The sequence below is a fragment of the Pituophis catenifer genome, unplaced genomic scaffold (assembly GCF_029215685.1).
Source record: "Pituophis catenifer annectens isolate HBS135680 unplaced genomic scaffold, rPitCat1.0.hap2 SCAF_4, whole genome shotgun sequence".
Classification (NCBI taxonomy): Eukaryota; Metazoa; Chordata; class Lepidosauria; order Squamata; family Colubridae; genus Pituophis; species Pituophis catenifer.
The window spans coordinates 108,830,763-108,852,557 of record NW_027256884.1 but is presented as its reverse complement, the minus strand read 5'-3'; the positions used below and the strand labels follow the sequence as shown (position 1 = coordinate 108,852,557).

The 21,795-nt window shown below is 36.2% G+C and overlaps 1 protein-coding gene across 3 annotated transcripts in view; it reads left to right on the top strand.

The window, feature by feature from the left end:
- Positions 1 to 21,225, top strand: part of CDK8 (cyclin dependent kinase 8) — a 52,493-nt gene extending 31,268 nt beyond the window's left edge. For 2 of the 3 annotated variants that reach the window (XM_070943892.1, XM_070943894.1), the window contains 8 exons: positions 2,007 to 2,138; positions 4,690 to 4,833; positions 6,246 to 6,315; positions 7,151 to 7,223; positions 8,383 to 8,480; positions 12,681 to 12,759; positions 14,570 to 14,728; positions 19,798 to 21,225. In XM_070943892.1, coding sequence (XP_070799993.1) covers positions 2,007 to 2,138; positions 4,690 to 4,833; positions 6,246 to 6,315; positions 7,151 to 7,223; positions 8,383 to 8,480; positions 12,681 to 12,759; positions 14,570 to 14,728; positions 19,798 to 19,923 — 881 coding nt within the window. In that variant the 3' untranslated portion in view covers positions 19,924 to 21,225. The remainder of the gene's footprint in view (positions 1 to 2,006; positions 2,139 to 4,689; positions 4,834 to 6,245; positions 6,316 to 7,150; positions 7,224 to 8,382; positions 8,481 to 12,680; positions 12,760 to 14,569; positions 14,729 to 19,797) is intronic. The other variant, XM_070943893.1, reaches the window with a different exon arrangement.
- The last annotated feature ends 570 nt before the right edge of the window (positions 21,226 to 21,795 follow it).

The following is a 21,795-nucleotide window of genomic DNA, read 5'->3' as shown; positions in this document are numbered from 1 at the left end:
CTTATTGTTAAAATATACCAGATCACAGATCAAATGAAGAGAGGTAACATATGTTCATGTTGGACAGCGTTAGAGCAGGTTATAGGCTGAGAGAACCTAAATTGGGCCCTGCTTTCATTAAAAATGTTGTAATTTTCCTCAATAATGTTAACATTTAATAATAAATTTAACAGTTATGGTTAGAAAAGTACTTATGCAAATATTGATAATTCCTCAATCATAGGAAGCATGTTTTTTAATAGGAAAAAGCTGTGAAAATTGTATCATTTTTAATTGTGGTAGAACTGCTTTTTGTAATTTAGAAATTCTATATTCTATTTAAATAGTTGTTTTAAAATATTAAAACATCTAGTATAATAGTAAAATTCACAACATGCTATAACCAAACATATTATGACTGCGTATATCCTGAGGACATGTTCATCAGCAAATGGCTAATGTGCATCCTGAATCTTTAAGCAGATATACCCAGATATTACTGCAAAACTTTTAAATATACTTAATTTCCCTTTGTCTAAATTCCTTTTCTAAAATGAATTTACATGGAATTAACATGATCTCGATTAGATGAGACTGTTGAACAGCAGTCTGTTAAACTAGCTGGTCCTGTCTGAAACCAATGTAAGTTTCAGTTAGAAAGAAATAGAATTTGGTCAATATTGAACACTCCATCACTTAGATTTGTAAATACATAATTATACTAACACTAACACTAATTTAAGTCCTCTTGTCAGTGAAACATGATGGTCTAATGGGAGAGGACAGTTTGCACTTTTAGCATTAATTTCAGTGATGTTTCTTGTGATACAGGTAACCTATCAGCTATTATTTGAAAATTGACACCTACTTTTCTTGCAAACATGAACTATTTACAAAATTCTGAAAAATACGATTGCTCCCCCGAAACAGTTACACATTAGTATTGGATTTGAAAGGGCACTTCCAATTCAGTTAAGCCACCCAATGCCATTAACAGCAAGTTTGCCTTTCAAAAGTGTGATAAAGTTGAGGATTGATAAGTGATAATCATGTCGGTCTTTTGATGTTTAAATTTTTTTTAAAAAATTCAGATGTTTATATTCGGACACTACCCTTCCCTTCCTCCCCATTTTCTATGCAGCCAAAGGTGATCTATCAACATTCGTTTTTTTCTCAACTGCTAAATGTTCATTGTCTAACGCAGAACAAAATTAATTTTTAAAATGAAATGTAATAAAAGTATAAATAGGGTTCGATATAGTTAAAGTAGAGCAAATGAATGGGATTTTTTTCTAATGAATATCCAAATATCTGGTACCTTGGTCCTGAAACATTCTTAGGTTTCCTAACCTATTTTTAAAAAACTTTTGTTGTGTGCCCTATAATTACAACCTCAGATTCTCAGCTCTACTGGAATTTCTACTGAAAAATGCATTATTTTTGCACTTAGCCGCAGCAATAGTTTTATTATGCAAGTGATATATTTTACTAATCTGTTGCTGTTTAAATACTTGCAAGCATCATTTATTTTAATGTGATAAATCCATCAAAGTAGAGAAGAATTAGATAGCTAAGTGAACACGAATTCAGATGTGTTATTTTCCTATCTTAAAGAAGAATCCTGCTACCTTTGAATAGCAGGTTCTATTAATTTGCTAGTTGCCTTATTGCCGGTTGCTACAAATTGAACTGTTTCTGTCAGGTTACTAATTTGGTATTAGAAATATTTTCAGTCTTAAATGAATCAATATTTTTATATGCATTAAAATATTCTTGCCATTTTCCAGTGATTCGGTTCCAGATTTCCAAACTTTCCAAGGACTGATCAGAATATGGGTGACATCCTGAATGACCAAGAGTTCATATTAGCATGATTTAATCATGCAACACACTCTGTACAATTCTTTCAAAATAAGTTCAATATGTTTAAAAGTTAAATTATATAGGATTTCTGCCTATTTGAATTCAAATCAGTTTGTATTAAGCAACATATATGTTAAAATTTAATTTCCCTCCTCATTTTACAGCTGACATGGGCTTTGCCCGACTATTTAATTCACCTTTGAAGCCTTTAGCTGATTTGGATCCAGTAGTTGTTACATTCTGGTATCGAGCTCCAGAATTACTGCTTGGAGCAAGACATTATACCAAAGCTATTGGTAAGTAATGTGATTGTCACTGTTAAGTTAGGAATATTGTATTATTTAACTCTGACTTACTTATTTGTTTTTGCATAGAAAGACTGTGCCACATCTTGTACAGACTTCTTTCAATTGCCTAGACATGTTCTTCACAATTAATTAGCAAAAACCTTATTTAATTTGTTGATATGTTTCATGTTTTGATAATAAATGTTTCTAACATTTAGCACTTAAATTGATTTGTATTCTAAAACAAGGAAATTGTTGGCTTTGAATCCAGATTTAAGACAAAATGATTCAAATCCATAGAAACTGGATGCTAATGTTTAGTTTCCTCAGATTTTCTAAACAATACTAATATGTTCCCTCAAATGCAGGTAAAACTACTTCATTGGGAATAGTGAAGGCAAAAACGCCCTTGCTCCAATCATTCACCTTGCACATGTCTGGAGCCAATGATTTGATGATAGCCTGATTGTTAGAGCTAAAATAATATATTTAGTTTTAATTACATTATTACTAAAAAAACTTCTATTACCAAGTGTTTCTGAATTCTCCCTCAACTTTATCTCTTTCATCTAAAACTTAAATAATGCTCAAAGTTTCTGATAGAATGAGTTACAAAGTATTATGTAAAATACATTTGTCCTATAGATTTTAATAATTTAATTGAAGGACCATTTATTTTTGTTTTAGTGTATTTATTAAATTTATTTACTGTCCATCTCACTTCCAGATGACTCTGTAAAACTTACAAAATCATAATTGCTGATATTACAAAAGAAAGAGATTTTTCCTTCCAAAAGATTTCCCTGGATACAACTTTTGATTATGTTGACTTTGTCTCTTTTTCATGACAATTTAAAATCAAACTCACAAATACACTAGATCTCACCTGTGGGGGAGTCACCAGGTTTAAATTTTTGATATAATTTTTTGATAATTTTTGGTACGCTTTTCTGTAACTTACTAAGGTAGGCTGTAATAATTTCTGATGAAGAAATTAGATGTGCTTACTGATTTCTCAAAAGAGATAACTATATAGGTAAACACCAGTATTGCTTACTGTACTTCCCTTCCAAATACTTTTAGAATAGGTTTTGTCTTTTTCATTATTTTTTTAACTATGTGAAACTAAATGATAACTACCTTTTTACCTGTTAGTAGTCTTTAATTGAGGTTCCCCATTCACACAGCTTGGAGGCAGCTAAATTTTTTTCTGTCTTGAATAATCTGATGACATCTGGAATCCTATTTACAAACAGAAATAGTACTGTAAATCATTGGAGTTGGGCATTGCTCATTGCCATGTCTGTGAGAATTGTCATACTAATGCTCTCAGCCATAGCCTCTTAAGCCATAATTAGACCTCTTATCCTATGATTGCTAAGTTTTCTAAAGAGATTTATTTAAAAAAATAAAATCTTGTCAAGCTTGCAATTACCATATTTTTCTGAGTATAAGACGCACCTTTTTCCCCCCTAAAAGAAGGTGGAAATGTTGGTGCATCTTATACACTGAATACAGCCATTTTTGGCCTCCCAAAGCCGCGCCCCCCTTGTTCCATTTTTGCGAAAAACAGGCCCGGTTTTAGCAAAAACAGGCATTTTTGCCCTCCCCAGCCCCCAGGAGCACTCTGCAAGCCTCCCAAATCCTCTGCGCACCCCGTTTTTTGCAAAAATGGGCCCATTTTTCGCAGAAATGGGCACTTTCTTGTCCTCCCCCAGCCCCCAGGAGCACTCTGCAGGCCTCCCAAATCCTCTGCGTGCCCCGTTTTTTGCAAAAACGGGTTTAAAATGGCCCCTTTTTTTTCAAAAAACAGGGCACGCAGAGGGTTTGGGAGGCCTGCAGAGTGCTCCTGACAGCCAGGGAGGGCAAAAAAAATTTTTTTCTTACTTACCTCTTTGAAATCTTGGTGCATCTTATACACCAGTATGACTTATAATCCGAAAATATGTTATCCCCAGTCAGTTCAATTTTGCATAGTTATGAATTATACCTAATTGTATGAGTAAATGAAATCAGGCATAATAGATCTCACTCCCCACACTTCCAATCCATTATAAAGATTGAAGTTCTTCTGGAGCAGTTTTGAAAATTTGTAAATAGTAGTATTGTATTAGTTATAGCCCATAAGATTTAAATACAAGCTTTGAAATCTCCTTAGGGAATTGTTCAATTTTTGATACTTTATTGAAGTTTCAAGTCATGGGAATCTATTTATAAAAATGGCATTTTAAAACATCTTCCTTATAGAAACATGTTTGCTGTAATTGAGAATTTTCTATTGAGAGCTTTAATATTTTAACAGAAGACAAAGTGACATAATGCATTAATTAGTTGCAGGTTACAAATTTACTAGTTCTTGCCTAGCTCTACTCTTCTGTTATAACTAGAATTGTAATAGGCGATATGAAAATACAGGAGAATCTTTGACATTAGCATAACAACTGAAATGTTAGTTGGAAATGCTTGGAAGTATAATTATTTCTTCATGAGCACATCTATAAACCATTGTTTCTTCTTTTTTAAATGCCTATTTGATTTTTCTCTCTCCTTTTTTGTAAAGATATTTGGGCTATAGGGTGTATATTTGCAGAGCTGCTAACATCAGAGCCAATATTCCACTGCCGACAAGAGGATATAAAAACTAGTAATCCGTATCATCATGATCAGCTGGACAGAATATTCAATGTAATGGGATTTCCTGCAGGTACATATCCTGTTATTGCTGATATATGTAAATTACACATATTTTTTTTAGTTTTCAAATGGTTAAAGCAATACCACTATGAATATTTTAATACATTGTAAATGGTAGACATTTAGCAATGCTAAAGTAAATAGATTATTGCTATTATATATACAATGAAATGAAATCATAACTCCCCATTGTTTACTGGTGTTGACCTTCATTTGCATCAAATTCTTCCAAAAAACTTAGGATGTCCTGATGTATTGGCATAGTATATATGCATACCCAAACAGTGTGGCTTTTTGTAATTAATTGACAGATAGAAATTTTGTTAATGCTCAGGTTTAAGTATATATGCCACCCAACTCCCAGGAACTAATATCACATTAGTTCCCCAATTCATCATGATATAGTTCATTTATCATCAGCAGTTAAGGAAAAGTCTTGATTGCATTTTACCACGTTCAATTAACTAAAGCCATTACTGCTATTTTTAATTTTAAGAGGAAAGGAGGATAGAAGTCAGTAAAGAGCAAAAATGGATTTTAAAGAAGGATCCAATGATTTAGATAGGTGATAAATTTGGGCTTCAGTATATTCATTTCTCTCCAGTATCAATACCATTTGGAACTGTTTCAATCTTACAATCTTAACATTACAAAATTATATAACCTGGGAGCCAAATCAGACTTTAAAATATAGTAATCAAGAAGCTAATGAAGTCATTGGTAACTGCGGCATTAGTTTTAAAGTTTTATGTTAAATCAATTCAAAACTTGGACATTATATCAGATTACAGATAGTCCTCAATTTACGACCACAATTGAGCCCAAATTTTCTGCTGTTAAGTGAGACATTTGTTATGTTTTTCCCTTCTTTTTTTTACAATCTTTCTTGTCTTAGTTGTTAAGTGGACCACTGCAGTTGATAAGTTAGTAACCTGGCTGTTAAGTCAATCTGGCTTCCCCATTAGCTTTCAGAAGGTTGGAAAAGAGGATCTACATGACCTTGGGAGACAGCAAAGGTCATAAATATGAATCAGTTGCCAAGCATCTGAATTTTGATCACATGATCATGGTGTCGTAAAGGTCGTAACTGAAAAATGGTCACAAGTCATTTTTTCACTGCCATTGTAACTAAATGAACTGTTGTAAGTCGAGGACTACCTGTATATTGTTTTATTTACTGTACAGTATTTCGTGCTTTTTTAATAAGGAAAAAATATACAATGTAAATAAGTAACAAAAGAAGATTCATGTTCTTGTGTTAATAAAAACTATGAGAAGAGGATGTTCACCAAGGGTGAAAACTAAGAAAGCAAAGCTCTGCATTTGAAGAGGAGAGAGAAGATGATAATTTTCAGTGCTTAAGTGATGGTATCCTAGCTTTGTATTAAGAAAGATGAAATTATACTGATATTCACTTCATAGATAAAGATTGGGAAGATATTAAAAAGATGCCTGAACATTCAACTTTAATGAAAGATTTCAGAAGAAATACGTAAGTTTTGTGAAGATCTGAGAAATTTTGACAAAGCTACAACTTCATGAATTTGTACACTCAGTAAATTGGTTTTCTGGCAAACTTTATTTTCTACCCTCTGATGATTGGCCTTCCCCTTGATACTAAAACAAAGATGATTTCCTGTTATTGTTGAAAAAACAAAAAATTGGAGACAAATGTGTACTTTGGAAACAATAGTATTGAGATCTGTATAGCTTCTATAGAAGCCCAGTGCAAAGTAAGCAGAATAACAGACAAGAAGGTGGGAAGGATAGGCTGGGAAATTCTGGGTGTTGAAGTCAACCCATCTTAAAGTTGTCAATGTTGAGAAACACTGGTCTGGATACTAAGCCCCATCAAAAGATCAGAAAGGAGCTAATTGTTGCTTGCCCCACAAATCAGAGTATAACATCTGTATAACCTTGAAGCTATTTTGATTTAATAAGACATTAATTGTTGCATACAAAAGTATAACTTTTTAGCTTGCAGGCATAAAATGTAAAGACTTGGCTTTGATAAGTTTTAGAAACTATTATGAAATGCCTCACTTCCAGAAATCTTGTAGAAGAGACATACTAAATAACTGCTAACAGGTTTTCATTTTTGTTTATTTTGTGTGATATGGGAAGCCATTTCCATGTGGTATATATAAAGGAATGTGCATCCTCGGGCTTCTTCCACAGAGCTCTGGCATCATTTTGAAATACAAATAAATTGCTCATAGCAATTAAATTGAATGAGGCCAACTCTGCTACCTTCTATAACACCCCCTTATACACATTTTATCTTCAGTTTAATGACAGGATTATTATGAACCAGTATTTTCTTTCAGATATACCAACTGCAGCCTTATCAAATATATGGAAAAACATAAAGTTAAGCCGGATAGTAAAGCATTCCATTTGGTAAGTTCATAACAGTTCACTCAGGAATGAATTCTGACATAATTTCCAAAAACAATCATATGAGATGTTTAAAGTGCTTTTCATTACATCTGCAGAAGAGCATTTATTATAGACTGAAATCTATTTGCTTTCAACTTCAAAGTGATGGAAACCTTAGAAAAGTAATCTAAAGTGCCCCTAATGTGTTTCATAAATATACCGTGTTTCCCCCAAAATACAACCTACCTTGAAAGTAAGTCCTAGCTTTATTTTTACATGTGTGTCCAATATAAGCCCTCCCCCCCCAAATAAGCCCTAATTAAGACCCCACCCACTCCAGGGTGCACGGGTAAAAATTAAGCTGGGGGGGATGGGGTGTGTGTGTGGAGCTGCCCTATTACTTACCTTCTGACAGTTGCAGCCAGGCCTCACATACCCCAATACCTGCCTTGCCGGCCCATTTCTTCTGCAGCCGGCAGAGCTTTCCTGAAGGCCTCTGCAGCCGATAACACAGCTCTGGATCAATCCTGTTATCGGCTGCAGAGGCCTTCAGGAAAGCCTTGCCGGCCGCACAAGAAGTTCCTAAGGGCCTCTAACAGAGAAAAGGAGGCCGGGGGCAACCTGCACAAGTGAGGTGAGTCAGTGGACAACACCATCCCACCACTCTGAAAATAAGACCTGGTGCCTTTTTTGGGTGGCAAAAAAATATAAGACGGTTTTGTTTTCAGGGAAACACGGTACTTATTTGCAAGTATTGGTTATTAAATATGAGATTATGCAAAAAAGAACAGCGAGAATGAAATCTTCAAATGTAAATTTTGAACGACTGTATCTTTGTTCATTTTTACCTTATAACAACCAATCAGTTTTGCTTGTTTTGCTAGGTCCAAATATTATCTCTAAACAACTGGAGACAAGCTTTTCTCCTCAGTAGCGAACATTGGTTCTGTTTACCTTCAGATGGGGAGGGAAATGAAAAATTCCATATTATTGGTTGATTTACCATGGCTGTCCTGGGTTTCAGGCAGATCTTGGGGACTGAATTTAGGATCTTCTGTATGCAAGGTATATAGGATGACAGCAATGGCTTGTTGATTCTGAAGATGCATATATTCACAGAGTGGTGGAATATTTTCTGGGTTTGACAACAGTGAAGATCTTCTGTTTTAATTGTACTTAGCTACAGAAATTGCTTACTATGGACCCAATAAAGAGAATTACCTCAGAACAGGCTATGCAGGATCCTTATTTCTTAGAAGATCCACTTCCGACATCTGAGTAAGTGATACAGAATTCATATTTCTTTAATGCTTTCTAGTTATTTTAAACTAGGAAAGATATTAAAATGCTTAAAATGTTTAGGAGATTAAGGAGTGGAGCTGGGGTTCATGAGAATAACTGAATGATATTTCACTCTTGACAAGCAAGAAATGTCTTTTTATGCCGTTTGCCATTTTTTAAAAATGTCCTATTAATTTTTGTTTTATGAACCTCTGATTGTGTTAGTTTGTAGCATTAATCCTTTATTCATTGGCAGATTGATTATAACATCATATATAGTGCCTGCTAGACTTCCCACTTTTAATATCAAATTATATTATTTAATTGGTATATCTTCTTTATAAATTCAGTGATATAAATTGCAGTTTAGTAGAAACAGATTAATTGAAGCCAAATGAATAATTCTTAGCATTCATTAGCTGAGGTTTTCTGGGATCTGCTAGTTGGGGTATTATAGACTTTTGATTTTTCAGCACAGAAGTGTTATTGTTTATTTACTATACAGCCTTGTATTGTAACCCACTTCAGTGGTGGAGCAGCCCCACTTCGATAGACATTTTTCTTTCCAATCCTTAAGAGCTGTGTCTATATGGAGCCCTGTACTTTAAAGAATAAGGATTATTAGGTTTATCTGTTGCCTTTTCATTCAAGACTGCAAGGATGTAAAAATGACATATGATCTTTGTATCCTGAGAAAAACTGGTTCTGAATCCTGATGTAAACGATAACAAGGAAATTAAAGGTTATGAATTATTTTTTAAAAGTTATAAACAATTCTGTAATGTTTGACTTCACTGGGACTGAAATTAAAGCTGAAAAAGCACAGCCGTTTATACTTGATTTAGGTGAAAAGAATATATTGACAGGGTAAAAAAATGTGTTTTATATCTTAGTATTACGTGGAAATGTAAGATTCCTATATAATACCAAATAAAACTAAAATTTCCGTTGAAGCAGCTTTTATATACCTGTCACGAAAGAGCTAAGGATTTACAGAGATTATAACTTTCATGGATAGGAGACCATCTCAAGTCAATTGTAAGTTATTTTAGTCACCCCAACAGAATAGCCTGATACATGTGGGATTTTGGAAGTTTTTTTAACTTCTCTTTTAAGCGATAAAACCCCAGGGAAGAGTTTTCATCGCACTCCATCCAGATGCTGATAGTTTCATTTTGGGAACTAAAGGCAACCAAACAAGAATTATAAACAATGACTCCTGCTATAAGAACATTCAACAATATTGAATTTGATTCTCATATCCTTCTGTAATCTTAATTTGATAGCTTCCTGTCTTTACTCACCAAAGAGTAATGTTTTTTCTTAGCATCTTAATAGAAAAGATAAAAGCATTAGTAGGTTATGAAGGCAAGGTATTAATGTTATCAAAATTCTTAGATTCATTTATGGTAAATTTTTCCGGAGAATATTAATTCTTGAGATATTTCCAAACAGCATGCCATTTGATAAGCTAAGAGGAGTGCTTCTATAGTCTTTGATAAGAGCATGCCTACTCAGTATGTAATGTGATTTTGGTAATCCACGAGAGAGATTACAAGAAAATTAATGGTATTCAAGACATTATTTTGTCTAATGTTGAGATTTGGATTTAAGACATCTTAAATCTCTGCCAGAACTAGGAAGATCTGTTCAGACAACTAGGGAATCTTCATTGATTTCTGAATCTTCTGGTAATTTTCCAATTACCAGAATTGGGTTGAGACTTCGGCTGAAAGCCTAGAGGTCCATCAACATAATCATTCTAATTGGTAAAAGTTATATTGCATTCGGGCTGGGCTTGTCCACTCCCTCGCTACCAGTCTACTTCTGAGTGCAGCTCAAGGTGTTGGTTATGACCTTTAAATCCCTTAATGACATAGGTTCAGGCTACCTGATGAACCATCTCATCCTGCTAGGACAAGCCATTTAACAGACCAAGGAGCTAAAAATGTCTTCACAGGCATATCAGCATCCTTTGTATTGTATTGTGGACCTCGACACTAAAACATACAGTTATGTCTACAGCAAGCAATACATGCAGTTTATTTCATTGCTTCTATTGTATCTATAAATAGAAGCATTTTGTATCATCCTGAGATTATTTTTTTAATGAATGTATTCAATTTATATTACCATCCATCACACATAGTATGTGATTTTGTGCAGCAATATACCTAGATTTTGGCTAGCTGATTGGTATGTTGACATCTACCAACTATTTGTAACATGTTTGAGGACTTCATAGATGAAAAAACTCCACTCTTTGCTGACTTAGACACATGTTTGCAGATAAAGTATCTCAAGGTAACTGAAAAGATTAGTCAGATTGACATTGATCCTAATTATATATACTCCAGGGATATGACATCAGCAATTCATTGTATCAAATAAAGACTATGGGTTAAAGTATCCTGTTGTGCAACATTTGGAATTAATTATATTTTTCCAATTCCCTAAATATTTGAATAGCTGATACTTTAGTAAATACAGAGCAGCTTTTTCAAAAGCCAGATTTAAATGTGTTGCCATCAAATATAGTATATGGTATTTTTTTTTAAAAAAAAACAACCCTATCTCTCGGGGCTTGTATGGCTTGAAAGTGTGGATATTTTGTGCAAGATTTTGAAGAGGATGGTGGAAGACATTCTTAGAATACACTAGTTTCAGTCTGATTTGAAATGTGATTTTGGGACTGAATTGATTTTAATCATTTTGTTGGATTATCTTTATTGAGAGAGTGACAGACAGTGTAACTCTTTTATTCTTTGCTCTTGTAAAAGATTTTAATAAGGAGGTGCAGAACTTTGAATTCAGAGAAAAAGGTATCCTCTAGAGCAGTGTTTCTCAACCTTGGTAGCTTGAAGATGGGTGGACTTCAACTCCCAGAATCCCCCAGCCAGCAGCGCTGGCTGGGGGATTCTGGGAGTTGAAGTCCACCCATCTTCAAGCTTCCAAGGTTGAGAAACACTGCTCTAGAGTTATATCCACACCCTCCAGACTTGAAGCACTGTAATGTACAGCCTTAAGCTTTAATATATTTGACAATAGTAAACTACTGGATCACTTCTGTAAACTGACAAATCTGCCGGATTGACCACAACTGGGTGATTATTTTTCAACTTTCTGGCAATTATATCAAGGCATACACAAGTTATCACCTTGCCCCAATATTTCAAAGCCAATCTACAAAGCCAATTGGAGGAGCCATCTGGAGATTCAGAGTATATTGTTGTGAGTGAGCCATACTGGGGATCTGGTTACAGACTTGTGCTGGTGACAATGATTCCGTTTCATGGTTCCTCTGTAAATCGGCAGAAGCCGTGCTAGTCATAAGCCAATATCAGGATGCCTTGGTGGGGTCCCGTCTCTTCATATCAGAGGCACCATTTAAGGTGCTTCCAGTTTGAAGGGATTAGCCAGAGACATCACCATTGCCTGGGGGACACCCATGGGGGCTCTTTTCATATCCATGTAAAGGAGCTGGAGTGAATGACAGGAACTCACCCTGCCATGCAGCAGCACTCAGGTCTCAAACATGGGCCTGCTAACCTCCGACCCCAAAGATCTCATTGAACATTTAATGATTACACACAATCCCTAAAATCAAGCTGCAAAGAACTGGTGAAGCGGGACTTAGTTCATAGTGAAAAATGTTTTATTACCACTTTTAATCATGGGTTGAAACTTGTTATTAAGATAAAGTTACTAATTCTTCTTAGGAAAGAAAATAAATACAGATTGTCCTCGTTTAGTGACCCCAATTTGACTGGCAAATCCATTGCTAAGCACCACAAATTATGTAGCCACTAGAGACTTGCAATATCACTTCCCACTCAATCGTTAATCCAGTCACCATGGTCTTTAAGAGAAATATCACATGGCAATGACTTATGATTTTCATTCCACATTCTCCCATCAATTGCTTGTCACAAACCAGTTGGGAAGCATGTGATCAAGTGACTGGGATGCTACAATATAAATACATGCCAGCTGCAAAGTGCTCAGATGGTGATTACATGACTGTGGACTCTGCAGTGGTCATAAATATGAGGATTGGTCACAAAGCTGTTTTTTACACCATAGTAATTTTGAACAGTCACTAAATGAGTGGATCAGTAAGTGAGGACTACCTGTACTTGTAGTTATCCTTCTTCATACATTTCTTCATTAACATACTAAAAAAACGGGCTTTTGCAGTGTGTTTGCAGGGTGTCAGATCCCATATCCAAAACGAGAATTTTTAACTGAAGAGGAGCCTGATGACAAAGGAGACAAAGTAGGTATCACATCAAGGGGTATAACCAAACAAGTACATTTAGACTTTTCCCCCATCTTGTACAGTTTTATACTTGCCTGTTTATTTGGAGAATTAGATTGGTATTAATAATTCTGCTTAAAATCATTCAGTATATGAAGGCCACATAATAAGAATGTGAAGTTGTATATTTTTCTATCTATATTTAGTGGAATTACTTTTATTGAACTGTTCCTTGTCAGAATATGAGAATTAATATCACTTGTGGGAACAAAATGAATATTTGATAATATGGGAATATCACTACATTTATCACAGTTATTTCCAATACTAAACATTACAGTGAGAAATTTAAGAATGTCTACCAAATATAGAAAAGCTTAATGTCAGAGACTGACAGCTCACATAATTTGTAGAGTTACAAATGTAACTCTTTATAGATGTTTGGGGCGGTGCCTAGTTTGGATGTGATTTAAAATACTGGTATTTGCAGAGTTGCAGACTTCCCAATGTTGTATAAATCTCTGTGAAAACAAACTTCACTATTACAAGAACTAAGGACAATAGTAAAACGCAACCTTTTAAGAGTAGCAGAAATAGTTTTGGGCATGTATTATGGAACAACCCTCTTCAGGACTGAATTTTGTAATCTCAGTTTGTACTGTAATTGTCTTTTACTGTGTAATCATTTGATAATGTGACCAGCTTGATGATAAAATGTGGCAAGAATCTTAAAACAGATCTAAAAAAACTTAAAAACAATTGCTTTTCATAAAGCTGTAAATAACATTGGATCCCAGCAATGTGCGATTTTACAAGATTCAGGGCTTTGCTACACAATAGAAGACCTTAGACCCGTGATGGTGAATTTATGCTACGTGGGCCAGAGGTGGCACTCAGAGCCCTCTCTGGGCACATGTGCCGTTGCCATCTCTCTTCCAGATTCTCGTGCTTCGGCGCACACGCTCCAGTTTTGGCACTCAGTGCCGAAAAGGTTAACTATCACTGCCTTAGACATTACAATGCACTCAGATTATCTCCTGGAGAACAGGAAGATATTTTATTATCCTCAGGAATAGAGTTTCTTTTCTTATTAATCGACTTTAGCTAAAGCTGCAAATCTAAAATGCTTACTTATATAAGGCCCTCACTTAACAACCACGCTTGGGACCAGAATTTTGGTTGTAAGTTGATGTAGTTATTAAGCAGGTCACCGTGTGACCTGACTCAATTTTACAATTGTTTTTATGACAGTGGTAAGGCAAATCACTATGATCTTTTAGCAAAACACATGGTGGTTAAGCAAATCCATTCTCCCAAATGGGAAGGTTTTTCTGGAAACTGGCAGAAACATCACAAATCACGGTCACATGACCACGAGATGCTGCAACCAGTCATATTTGCAAGGCAGTTGCCAAGCACCTGAAATGCAATCATATGACTTGGGTGTGAGTGTGGCAGTTGTAACTTTGAGGATAAATCATAAGTAACTTTTTAAGCCCATCCTAACTTCAAATGATTGCTAACCAATCACACTTTGATTGTTAAGGGAGGACTACCTATACACCTAATCTCAATTTAGTTCCAAGTAAACATTTTTGACAGGCCAAGTAAATAGTTTGATAGGTTGTCTTTGCTTTAGATCTTAGATCTTAGTATCTTAAATATTAGTATCTTAATATTAGTACTTAGATATTAGTATCTTAAATATTAGATACTAATATTTAATTAGTATCACCTTGGTGTCTCATTGATCTTACAGAGAATTTTATATTTCCAGCATTTGAATTGCTTCTGAGTTGTATTTTTCTTTTTTCTTTAACCACTTGAGAAGAACCAGCAGCAGCAGCAGGGCAATAACCACACAAATGGAACTGGCCATCCAGGGAATCAAGACAACAGTCATACCCAAGGGCCTCCTTTGAAAAAAGTGAGAGTAGTTCCTCCTACCACTACCTCAGGTGGACTTATTATGACCTCAGATTATCAGGTATCGCTTTTTCGCCTCTCTTTCCTTATCTTTGTTGCATTACTTTGCGAAATATTTGTTTTAGCACACATTTCAAGTAAATCGTTGTGCATGTATCTGTTTGAATCCACTTTTATTATTAAAAAAAAGTTAGTAATAAAATCTGCATGCAGTATAAGGGGCATAAACGGTCTTCAATGTTACATTGCTTTCCCGCCAAGATTCGTGACAAAAAAGATTTTGCATCCTGAACACTTTTGGGTGTATTTTACAGATTTTTTTGGCTGCCAATCATGAAAAATAACCTGGAGTTTAATCTATCACTGACCATTTTATAGAAATTTCTTGTTTTTTACACAATAGCAATGTACACCCTTCAGTACCTGTTGCACACATGAAAGAAACAAACGGAAACATGGAACTGTTGTTGAAGCACATCCGGTACACCAAATACAACTGAAATATAAAGGCTTTTCTGCTTGGAATGCAACTCAGCTATAACAAGTTACATATGCAAATGGGACAGTCATGCAAGGAGTCATGTTACATTAAAAAGAAATGGCTACTCCGAAAGAATTTGGTTCCAGGACAGAAAAATGTGGCACATGAACAACTTGTTGACCCAACAAAAATATTTTTGTAAAAGCAATGAACAAGGAAAGTGAACGCTTTGGTATTTTGAGACAGATGTTTCCAAGAGTAACTGATGCCAAGATTAAGGAAGGCTTTTTTGTTGGTCCACAGATCAGATACATCATCAGTGACAAGTGGTTTGAAAATCTGTTAGTGGGGCTAGAGAAAAATCACCTAGAAAGCATTCAAGGATGTTGTGTCAAGCACCGGGGAAATCAGGAGATTCGGGTAGTTCAAATGAATATAAAGATTTATTGCAAGCTTAAGCTCTCTACAAGAATCTGACCAATTGGCGGTCAAGGAAAATGAGCAGGAGATAAGAGAGGCATTCAAGTGGGCTGGTCTTAGATCTTTTGCGGGCGTGCAGGGATTCGTGACTTATGACACGTTTGACCCCTCCCTCGGGCTCGTCCTGGTCATATCCCACATGTCACTGAGAATTTTCTTAGCAACTACAGGTCGCTAAACAATATTCAGCTGATTGACAAACTTGTACACATATAAGACAATGAAATGCAAGATGTCACTAAAGATTCATTTTCTCCAATCATGCTTGAACTTTTCCCCAAAAAATCTAGGTGCAGTCAATGACAGTATGATTAAAAAATTTACCAAGACAGTGAAAAAAACAGCATCATAGCAACTGGAATCCATCAGTGCTGAGTGACTATTGTTGTACACTACAGTGAGATGCATCAGCCACTGAGCACAAACAAAAAACAGCAGCAAAACACTTTTAGCCCTGTTGAATTCATGTAGCTGTCGGAAACATGCGATTAAATACATTATAGTCATTAAAAGTTAATTTCGTATTTCTCAAGATTCCCACTTGATGCAGTCATTCTGAAATCATGCATTCAGTTTGAAAGGGTCTATCATAATCACCAAATGTTTTTCAGGAAGCAAAGCTTTTGAAAAAAAAATATCCAGTGTAATATTCAGTAAATCAGGTTACATATTCAGATGTTAGAATCTTTTGACAATTTAGGAGATTGATTTATTAATGTAGTAGGCAGATGAGAACATGATTCTTTTTCCTTTTGTTCACCCTATTTTTATCTAGCATGTTCTTGCTTTGGTCTCTGTTCAATAGAAATTATTTGCAGAAGGCACACAAAAGAAGAAAAGAAAAGACTCTCAGCTTTTCACAAGTCATTTGCTTTTCTTCTGAAAAGAATTTGCCATTTTGTGGCAGGCTGCTCTATTCTGAGTAAAGGACAAGCCTATGTTGCAATCTGGCATTTAATGGATATTTCTGTTCGAGACTCACACATCTGCCTACCTTATGTCAAAGAAAAATGTTGGAATCAATGAAAGTACATAAAAGAGTCAGAAGGTGTAGAATATTCCCTGTGAACAAAATTTTTTTTACAAGATGAGCTTTGGGGTCAAACAAAATATTAGTGAGCAGCATTTTATCCATGACAATATTCCTCTATAAATATTGTTTCTATAAAAAAAAATCTTATACAATTACTTTTCAATAGAAGAAACATGCAAATAAGTCATATGTGACAAATATGGTTGTTGAATGTACTAAAGCAGATTTTGTCCAATGTGTAATTTTTTTTCATATAAGGTTAACCAGCTTTAACTGTTATTTTTAAATTATTAAAGTCATTCATGGAGTATAACTTCATAGTTTTAATAAGGAGAAAGTGAATATATTTCTTTACATGTCTGCCATTCTAGGTAGGCTTCCTAGGAGGCATGTGAATAATTTATTGTTTCAAATAATCAAGTTTCAGAATCTCTCTCTAATCTAGCATTCATTTTCCGGGGTATTTTGAAAATATTGCCAATTAGTATAGCATAGGTAGAGAGGGGTCGTTTTTGTGTGTATGTGTGTGTAAAACTGTAGTTATGTATTGATAGGTACAGGTGCAAATATTCTACAGCCATTAGAAATGAAAATGAGATTAATTGCCAGTGAAGATACCGAAATATTGGACATTTTTTGCTTTTTATCAATCTACTATCACTAATAAAAGAACCAGCAGACAATAAATGCCCTGCAAATTAGCCCTTGATAGAATAGTAATAAAGGCTCTGGGAGACATAATCAGATGCCCCAGTGACCTACAAATAGCAAAATCATGCAGGCCGTGTTTTTTCCTGTGATATTCTATGGAAGTGAAAGTAGAGCTTTCAAGAAGCAGGGTAGAAAGATTATTAATGTTTTTGAAGTTTGCCATTGGAGAAGGCTCATGAGCAGGGGCCACATGAGGAAACGGACTGTTGTGGAGAGCTGGGACTGCTGTGGAGGGCCAATAGCTCCTGGCTACACTCTGCCTACTCGCCCGCTAGGCCACATCATCTGAGGCAGCAGTGGGTTAACAAGCCCAGATCCCCTTATATAATGACTGCTGCTGCCTCAGGCGGCTCCAGGCAGCTCAGGTGAAGGGCGAGCACTGCCTCAGGCAGCTCCAGGTGAAGGGCGAGCACTGCGCAGGTGCGCAGGAAAGCACTTTACTTGTCCTCTCATTGCCACCAGCCAACTGAAGGAGTGCATGGCAACTGTGCAAAGCCAGACCTGACTCGGCTTCTCCTGCCCCATGTGGTTCATTTATTTAGTTTGATTTCTAATTTCCAATTGACCTCACACGGGTCAGACAGTGACGATCAAAGTGCCGGATGTGGCCCAGGAGCTGTAAAATGCCCAGGTCTGCTCATCGTAATAACCTGGATAGCCAAGAAAACAAATGGATCATCAAACAAATCAAGTCACTGAAGGTACAAATGTCCAAGCTCAAATTATGCTACTTCGGACATATTATGTAATGAGCTAGTTCTCTGGAGAAGTCTGTAACACTGGGAAAGGTTGAAAGAAAGAGGGCAGCTAGTGGCAAGGAAGATGAATTCAGTTACACTGGCAATAGTACACTTTTGGAAACCTGAGGACCAAGATGGGAACAGATGATCCTAGAGAAGATCCTTCTTTGTGGTGTCTAAGAGATGACATTTGAATGTTCAAAATTATGCATATGCATTTAAAATGCAAACAAGATCAAGGAAATATTTGATATCCAAGTAATCGGGAAGACTGTGTGAAGGCATTGTCCTTAAGTCTTAATACCTCTTCTGCTGAGAAAGTAGAAATCCATTTGCAGAATTGAGTTTTCCCCATCTCCCCACTGAAATCCCTTGCACCAAACACGGAAAACCACTTTCGCAGGAATATTGGAGTAAATAGTGATAAGAGCTAAAGATCATACAAGTAGAGTAAATGTCTCTAGAGTAAAATATGAGTGCCACAGGTAAATAGCTTTTTGTATCAAAGAGGATTTACCTTTTCCTATTCAGCTGTTGAATATAATCAAGCTCAAGATCTCGGCCTGCTGTCTTAAACACTTCTGATTATATGGTATTGGGGAAATTTTGAAAGTATTACTTTATCTGCTACATGTGTGAAAAGATGACAAAATATTAATAACAATATCTTAAATTTATATGCCATCCAATTCCCTTGTTAGTTCTCAAGTTTTTTCTATTCAAATACATTTTTAGGTTCCCACGTGGTAAATATATGATTTTATATAGGACACATTCTGCCACACTCAGCATATGCTCCAGAGCAGGAAAGTGTATTTGAAGTAGTTTCATTACACTGACAAAATATTTCTGAAATGTTGTTACCCATTTGTCATCAAGTCTGCTTAAAGAGGATAGGCAAGAAATCTTTTTTTTTAATCAATGTAAAAATGAACATTGTGTTGGTATATATGAACACCAGTTATAGGACATATAATTGTGGTGGGGGTTAATCTTCGGCATTCGTGTTCTTGTGAATATTTAGAGGAATGAATCAAAGCAAGCATATACCTGTGTTTTCCCGAAAATAAGACCTTTTTTTGCCACCAAAAAAGGCACCAGTCTTATTTTTGGGGGAGGGGGGGTATTCACTGACTCACCTCATTTGCGCGCGTCACCCCCAGTCTCCTTTTCTCTGTCAAATGCCTTCAGGAACTTCTTTGGCCAGCAAGGCTTTCCTGAAGGCCTCTGCAGCTGATAACACAGCTCCAGATCAATCCGGAGTTCTGTTATTGGCTACAAAGGTCTTCAGGAAAGCCTTGCTGGCTGCAGAAGAAATGGGCTGAGGTGTGCGAAGCCTGGCTGTAACTGTCCGAAAGTAAGTAGTAGGGCAGCTCCACCCCACCCTAGCTTAATTTTTACCCATGCACCTAAGAGTGGGCGGGGTCTTAATCAGGGCTTATTTTTGGGGTAGGGCTTATATTGGGCGCATGGGTGAAAATCAAGTAAGGCCTTATTTTCTGTGTAGATCGTATTTTCGGGTAAACACGGTATGTGTCCCAAGATAATGTTGCAGGATCCAATCTGAGTCAGTCACTGGGAGCAAAGGTTAAGCCAAGTTGGATTGGATCAAGCATGTTTTCTCACCTGTTTAACATGAACTGCACTTGGTATACAACGTCAACTGTGTTGTAATTCTTTTTCAGCGTTCCAACCCCCATGCTGCCTATCCTAACCCTGGACCAAGCACATCACAGCCCCAGAGTAGCATGGGATATTCAACTACCTCCCAGCAGCCTCCACAGTACTCTCATCAGACACACCGGTACTGAGCTGCATCTGAATATAAAGTCAATGCACTGTTGCTAAGACTGCAGGAGTGGCCGTGCTGCTGTCTGCCTGGAACCTGGCTTTGGGCTGCAAGAATGTACTGGAACTGTCAAAATGTCTGATAGCCACGTTCTGCTACTTTTCACAGGCTGGGAGTAGTCCCTCCCACAGATTGTACCTGTTGATGGAATGAGACTTGAAAAGAAAGTACTAGCACAGTTTGTGTTGTGGATATGCTACTTCCATAGTTTACTTGACATGATTCAGACTGACCAATGCATTGTTTTCAGTGACAGTCTGTAGCAGTTGAAGCTGTGAAATGTGCTAGGGGCAAGCATTTTTGTTGTTGTGAATTCTATTGATGTTGACAACATTATCTGACCAATAATACACACAGACAAAAAAAAATCTCTTAACTGGTATTTGAAGTATACAGTATGTGTTAATGAGATGAAAACAAACTATCTATGGCTTCAATTGAGAGAATTTTTGATATGCATTGATTTTTAGTGACTTTTTTGTGGGTTGATCCATTTTCCACATTGAGCAATGTATTATGACCAACAAATTTGCTGCAGAGATTTTTTTAAAGACATAATAAAAAAGAAACATGAGCATTTTTTCCAGCAGATTTACAAGCTTCCCAAAGATTAATTTTCAACATAAGTTTATTTTGTTCTCAGATCTATGACTTGACTGGTATTAAAGCTGCTATTTGATAGTAATGAGTGTGTTATTAAGATAAAGCTGTTTGGTTCAGCAAACTATACTGATTGTCATAGGCAATGTTTTTCCCCCCTCTTGGTGTTAACTGATTTGTGAGCATGCTTTGGAAGTTAAAAAAGCATGAGTGATGTTCCCCTGCAAAAAAAAAAAAAAAAAATCACAGTGCGGCATTCATCCAGATATGTTTGTCATGACTTTTTGAGAGCTGGCTTGATGTAGTGGATTTTAAATTTTCTTAAATATTTTTAAAGATGTTCGCACGTTTGTTTAGGGCACTCTTACCCATCCTGGAACTTTCCGGATGAATTGGATTTCAGTTCCACATGTTTTCAGCCAGCATGGCTAGATCTGGGGGAGTTGGTCATATGGAGGCCCCCGGGATGGAAAAGGCTGGTTTGGGTGGGGGGGTCGCCCTTAATAAAGGATTATGGTGTTAGGAGAACCTTAGAATTTGAGGAAAAACTATACCATGTACTGTATCAAGCTATTTTACATGAATGATGCAGGTATTCTGAATTTTAAAAGAAATCAACATTGTTAAAAACAAGGTGTTATGTAATAAAAATATTTTTCATAAATCTGTATATGATTATATCTGTGCTTTATCAGTTGATACCGATTTGTTCTGCATAGAAATTAAAATGCAGGTAGTCCTCATTTAGAGACCAGAATTGGGACTAGCAACTCGATCATTAACTGAAGACCTTGCTAAGTGACACCAGTACTGTGCTTGTGATCTTACTTCAGCTTTCCTTTGCTTAATAAACCTGAGAAGGTTATAAATGGCTGTAAAGCTACTTTTTCATCGCCATAACTGCAAATGGTTGCTAAATGAGGCAGTTCCTAAATGAGGACTACCTTATGAAAACCCTACCTGTCTTCTGCTCCAAAAGCATTCAAAAAGTAATAGATGTTGTGTAACATCTATTACTTTTCGTTGTTCTCCCTCCTAGGCCAGGAGGCTCTGCTCATGATCATTCATACTTCAGTTATTTCATTTGGATTACTGCAGGAGTGTCAAACTCGTGGCCCACAGGCCAAATGCATCATGTGCTGGCCCTGCCCCCGCCCGGTTTACGAAGGGGAAAAAGTCCCGATAACACGAGTTTGACACCCCTGGATTACTGCAATGTGCTCTATATAGATCT